Source organism: Meleagris gallopavo, chromosome 5, assembly GCF_000146605.3.
Source record: "Meleagris gallopavo isolate NT-WF06-2002-E0010 breed Aviagen turkey brand Nicholas breeding stock chromosome 5, Turkey_5.1, whole genome shotgun sequence".
In the NCBI taxonomy this organism is placed as follows: domain Eukaryota; kingdom Metazoa; phylum Chordata; class Aves; order Galliformes; family Phasianidae; genus Meleagris; species Meleagris gallopavo.
The window spans coordinates 57572152-57578226 of NC_015015.2; the positions used below are offsets into that span (position 1 = coordinate 57572152).

Here is a 6075-nt window from a genome sequence, read left to right on the forward strand (position 1 = left end):
GACTGAGGGGAGCGGGCGGGGCTGGGCCTCGGGGCCGCGAGCTGGGCCTGTGCCGTGCGGGAGGCTGAGGGGGGAAAGCGTGGGGGAGAGAAGGCTCCGGGCAGACCTCGGTGCGGCCGTCGGTGCCAGGAGGGGGGTCGTAAACGGGGAGATGGCGGTCTGATGGCGATAGGGAAGGGGAAAGGGCTTTAAAGTAAAAGAGGAGGAGTTTGGGTCGGGTGTCGGGTGGGAGTTATTTAGTCGGAGGGTGGTGAGGCGCTGCCCCGAGCTGTGGGCGCCCCGTCCGTTACAGGGCTGTGGGCAGCTGAGCTGGGGGAGGTTGTCCGTCCCTGCCGCACAACAGGGTGAGATTTAAGGGTCCTTCCAACACAGCCTCTTCCTGTGGCTCTGGTCACAAATGACTGCGTTGACACCCTGGAGTTGCCGAGCAGCAGGGTGTGCCGAGTGTGCACAGCTTCCACCTGCTGCTTTTCTGCTGCTGCCTGTTTCCTGCAGGGCTGGAAGTTACCAAAACCTGTGTTCCTCTTTCTTTGTCCAGTAAGGGAGCAGCTGAAGGAGCTCACCAAGCAATATGAGAAGTCAGAAAATGATCTTAAGGCCTTGCAGAGCGTTGGGCAGGTATGTAAGAGGCAAAGTCGTAACAGCTTATGGCTGTGGGTGGTGAGCTTGCCTAGAAGTAGCTGGAACAACTTGCCTAGCAGTTGTTAAGTTCATTTTATTACAAAGAAAAAGTGGGGATGGTGCAGCAGACAGAAAGGAGGACCTCACCACCAGGAACTGTCATACCATGCGTATCTGTTAAAAAGGTTTTCTTTGTTTGTCCCTGCTAATAGAAATTGTTAGAAGAAATTAAAGCACTAGTGTGAAACTTGAAGCAGGAGAAGGAATTTCAAAGCCATCTTCTGTGTGCTGAAGCATACGTTAAATATTGTTTGGCAAGGGTTAGTTAATCTGTAAGCTAATACTGCATTTATTCCTTTGCAGATTGTTGGTGAGGTGCTTAAACAGCTAACAGAAGAGAAATGTAAGTACATCAACCTGTTCTGAAGTTCTGTAAAGAAGCTTTTGCAGTTGAAGATCATCTAAAGATGGGCAATTGTAAAGAGTCAGAGCATTAGTGACATGAGTATTGGCAGGAAAATAGGATATCCTCAATAGTTCAGAGGTGTAATTTGGAGCTGTGAATCAGGCTAACTTATTTTTTCTGTGATCTTTTTTCTCTAGTCATCGTGAAGGCTACAAATGGACCAAGATACGTGGTTGGCTGTCGCCGTCAGGTAGCTGATTTGTGTGAATATTCAGAAAGAGGTTGCTTTGGTCTTGAATATTAACGTGGCTTTTCATTGGCTGAGTTCTGAATGGCATTAAGCATTTTCTTCTTTAAGCTGTATGTGGCTGTTTTATACAGGTGCCTGCTTGCTCTCTGCCTTCCTATCAGGCAGTAGCATATCTTCTTAGTAAAGATAAGGTGATTCTAAATGCTCCTGGAGCTTTGCATGTATTTATCCTTTTCACTTATTTGAAGCTCAGTATTTCTGCTGGATCTTAAACTCTGAGAATAAATCATCACACCTTCAAGCTGTGAAGAATCTCCCTTGCCATGCTGTGAACACGGCATATAGCAATAATGGTTCTGTGCTGAGCTGTAGATCTAGTGCTCTAGAACTAGATATTTATATCTTTTTCTAATACTTTTTGCACTCCGTTTCAGTGAATAATTATGGTAGGCAACACCCCTGTTCACTTTACACCCCCTGAACACTTTGAGAGAGTTTTATCTTTAACAACTTAAAGCATCTTGGTGCTTCAACAGCACTTCTTAGATACACCATAAAAGCTGACATACTAGTGTGGAACCTCGTTTACAAAACAACCCATCCTCTGATACAACCAGAACCAGCTTAGAGGTGCTTTTTACTGTCTGTTTTTATACAGAGGTGTACAGAAGTGTAAGTAATGTGTTGCAGAGCTGCTGGTTGGTGAATGTGACCCATTTACAGTAAGAAAGACGCTGCAAATCAGGAATTCTTTGCAAAAGCCTGGTGTTGCTGAGGAACTGCAGAACTTAGTGAAAGTGTTTGGCAACACAGAGTCATTCTGGGGAGTGAGAGTGAATCTTCAGTCCCATTTTGTCAGGCTCATCCCTGAGTTTCATGCATAGGAGCAAAGAAGCACACCTTTGAAATGTGAGACTGTAAAGTACCTTCTGGATAGAATTATGACACTGAGAAAGGATCACCTATCTAGAGAAGGCAGCAGCATTTCACTTAATTGTTTTAATGCATAAACGAGTGCAAGTTCTTCTTAACAGCTGTAACCTCTTTTCATTTTGAGCTGGTTTGTGTGCTGTAGGAAAAGGATCTGCAGCTGCACTTTAAGACCTCGTGGTTGTGGCACTTTCCCTTGTATAATGGAAATACCTTTTGGAAGGAAAACTGATCCTACAACTCGTTCTGAAAGAAGATGTTTGCAGATGTTTTGCAGTGCTCTGATTCTCTCAGAATTCAGGATACTTACGTCTCAGAAAAATGTTTTGTTCCTTCTCGTGACCTCAAGCCCTGTAATAGAACCTGGATGCACGATTTAACCAACTCTATTCAGATGATTCATCTGTAGTGCACTGTAGGAGGAGTTGAGGTAACCAAGAAGTGACAGACTGGGCAGCCTAACCTTGGAATGAACAAAATATTCTTCTGAGACAAGCCTACTTAATTCCACTGAAGCACGTGGAAGGTTTGATCTGTTAGTCTTGAGGTTCTGTGTTGCAGCAGAGAGAAATGCTCAGGAATAGGTTGTGGTTGGATGAGTCTGACCTTGCAGCATGAACTTTGGAGTTTATTCTTGCGCAAAAAGCACTCTTTGATCTTAAAAGATCCTTGATTTGATAGGAGAAAACAACAAAACACCAAAAACAACAGTGATACGTGCCTCGATGTTTTGGCTTTTTGAAAACTTCTCAAGGAATTTTTCAGCCTGAAAGAATAGCTTTTGATCCAGGCCCTTGTGGCTGTGCTGTGCTGCTGAGGAAGGAGAGCCATAGGCTGTAAATTAAAGCAGTGTTACTTCCCTATCTGAAGTGTGCTTTAGGAGGAATTCAAGGTCAAGTGGTTTCTTTTCATCTTCTTGCTAGAGAGTAGTTTAAATCTATTGGGCCGTGTGAAATCTGATATGATTTCAAGCTCCTACTTATTTCTTATGGTTAGGCAGCTGAACAGAGGTCTTATCAATGTCTCCAATCAGGGAGGAGTGACAGCTTGATCCTAAAGCTACTGAGACTGAGTAATCCACGTGGGCACCAGACCTTCTGAATCTCCCGGCAGGGGAGCTGGGAAGCTTGCAAACAGCTGTAGCAACCCCCATTGTTCAGATGCCTTGTCGGTAAAGCTCAGAATGAAAAGGTTTTATATTCCTCAAAGGTAGATTGAGTGCCTCTTTAAAAACAAAGGAATTAAAACAGCCACGAGGTGATTTCTGTCATTCCTGTTCATGCCTGTGGCATGGGGGAAATAAGACTGCTGTCCTGGATGAGATTACCCAAAAACAAGGTGAGAAATGCACAGGAGCAGTTTTAAGCCCAGCAGAAATTAGCAGGGGATACTGCAGAGTGCTGGGATGGGACTGCTGATATCAGGCTTTATTTAAAACTCTTACAAGTGGGACAGGCAGGCAAAAAAACTTGAGAGGCAGGCAGGTAGGGCATCTGAGGTGAATGATAGCAGGGAAACAACAACTGGAGCGGCTGACTTTGAAGAAGAGGTATAACTGTGTGTGTAAAGATGAACAAAGGCTTGGAGAAAAGAGGTCGGGAATATCTATGCACCCTTCCTGGCAGTTCAGAAATGAGGAAGCCATTGAGTAGGTCGGTGGCAAGTTCAGTCTCAAGTGAACAGGCTGTTCCTTGTGTGCTTGAAGGGCTGCTTGCTTGTTTTGAAGCAGCTGGTTCTGTCCTGTGTTGAGCAGAGGGGAGGATTAGACCTCTTACTAATCCTTTCAGATTGACAGCAGTTTGAAACAAATTAGATGTACATATGAATATGAATTATGGTCTAGAGAATAGGATTTATTTTCAAAAGTAGCAGAAGTAAGTTAGTGCCCTGCTGCTCAAGACCTCTTTCAACATCAGAAAATTCTTCCTGTACTGGCATCCATTTGTGGCAGCTTGCAGGGTTGTTGGTCTGGAGCAGCTCCTGGCTCACTTCTGGGTGCCTGTGAAATAGCTGACCTGCTTTTTCACAGCTTCACCATTCCCAAAAATGGTGCTGAGCTACAAGCAGTGTTTACTGAGCAGCTGCTTGGCACAGCGGCCTTGTTTCTTCTTGTCTTATTGAGCACAGTAAACATCATGGCTAAAACCAAACACTGTTTTGGTGTGTGGTTCTAACAGAAGTATCTTCTTTGTTACTAGCTTGACAAAAGTAAGCTGAAACCAGGGACGAGAGTTGCTCTGGATATGACCACTCTGACTATTATGAGGTAAGCTTCTGCTCTGTTATACTCCTCACCTAAAGGGGGGAAAATACCTGTATGAACAGATTATGCAGAAGTCTGAGTAATCAGTTATGTAATATTTGATAAAAGTTTCCATAAAGCAGTGTGTAAGACAAGTGCTTTGAGGGAAGTCTTGTGAATCTGTTGAAAAAGGAGCTGCCTGGTCTTCTAGGGGAAAAAAAATACTCAGTTACAACTCAGCCTTTTCAGCACTTTCCATTTGCTTTAAAGTAGGTTTGGGATTTGTTCTGTTTTTGTTTTTTTTTTTCCCCCAACAAATATTTGCCTTGTTTTGCTCTAGGATTTATTTCAGTAACCGTGTAAACACTTGCACGATAAAGCATGCTTACTCCTGTTTGTTTTATTCCAGATATTTGCCAAGAGAAGTGGATCCCCTGGTTTATAATATGTCTCATGAAGATCCAGGGGACGTTTCATATTCTGAGATTGGAGGGTTGTCAGAGCAAATCAGAGAGCTGAGAGAGGTATTGTGATGTGAACAATGCTACCAAATAGTGGGCTGCGTTCTGAGCCAAGTTTTCCAGTGCATAAATGTTTTATTTATGTTTGTCCTAAACTGGGAGACAGGCTGCTAGAAGACCCTATCAGCTGAGTGCTTTACACATTTCATTAACGTGCACAGCATCTTCCCTATGTTAGAAGAGAACTTCTGAGTGTTTAAATGTTTTTCAGCTTTGTAACTGTGGTGAACAGCAGTGTGATTCCAGGATGCTGGTGCATTCAGACTGAAGTAATCCTGTTAGTTTGGGCATCAGCATGGCAGGCTGTGCAGGGCTGCCCAGGAATGTGGGAGCTGAAAGACTCATGCTGTTGTGAACCAGCTGACTTTAACAGAGATTGTGTGCTGTACACACCTTACAGCAGTGTGGAAGGGTTATTCTGAGCACCACTGACCAGTTCTCAGATGGTTATAACTCATCTCTGCTGTTATGCAAGCTTAGGTTGAAATTAAGAAAGTCTTTTAAAGGCAGTTTGAAGGATGCAAAACAGTTGTGGCTAAGGGAGTACTGAGGGCATGGTTAGGATTGGCAGCCAACAGATTAATTTTACATGTGAACTGCTGGAATGGCTCTGGCTATTATGGCAGTGGTAATGCGTGGTTTCAACAACAAGCATTAAGAGAAATGAGCAATGGCAGAACTGAAGACTGAGCAATGAGGGCAGGATTGCAGATTGATCAACTAGGTCAATTGCACATCTTATTAAATGACTTCTCATCCAAAATATGCTATGTAGAGAGCTAAAACTACAGGTATCTGGAAAACAGGCTGCCAAGTGTTCCATTATCATCCTGAGACCTCTTGTCTGTTTTAAAAGTGAAACAGTCACCCCAGACCTGAACACCATTTTGTCCAGGTTTGGAGCCCCCAATACAAGAAAGACAGGGAGCTGTTGGAGGGGGTCCAGAGGAGCCACAAAGATGATCAGGGGGCTGCAGCACCTCCCCTACAAAGACAGGCTGAGGGAGCTGGGCTTGTTCAGCCTGGAGAAGAGAAGCTGTGGGGTGACCTCAGTGCAGCCTTCAGTACCTAAAGGGAGCCTACAGACAGGAGGGGAGTCAGCTCT

The 6075-nt window shown here is 44.3% G+C and overlaps 1 protein-coding gene across 1 annotated transcript in view; it reads left to right on the forward strand.

Moving 5' to 3' along the window:
* Window positions 1-407: 407 nt before the first annotated feature.
* The window catches only part of PSMC6 (proteasome 26S subunit, ATPase 6), a 10984-nt gene continuing 5316 nt past the window's right edge, over window positions 408-6075 (forward strand). The window contains exons 1-5 of the mRNA XM_031553760.1: window positions 408-618; window positions 985-1024; window positions 1225-1277; window positions 4406-4473; window positions 4859-4973. Coding sequence (XP_031409620.1) covers window positions 4451-4473; window positions 4859-4973 — 138 coding nt within the window. The 5' untranslated portion in view covers window positions 408-618; window positions 985-1024; window positions 1225-1277; window positions 4406-4450. The remainder of the gene's footprint in view (window positions 619-984; window positions 1025-1224; window positions 1278-4405; window positions 4474-4858; window positions 4974-6075) is intronic.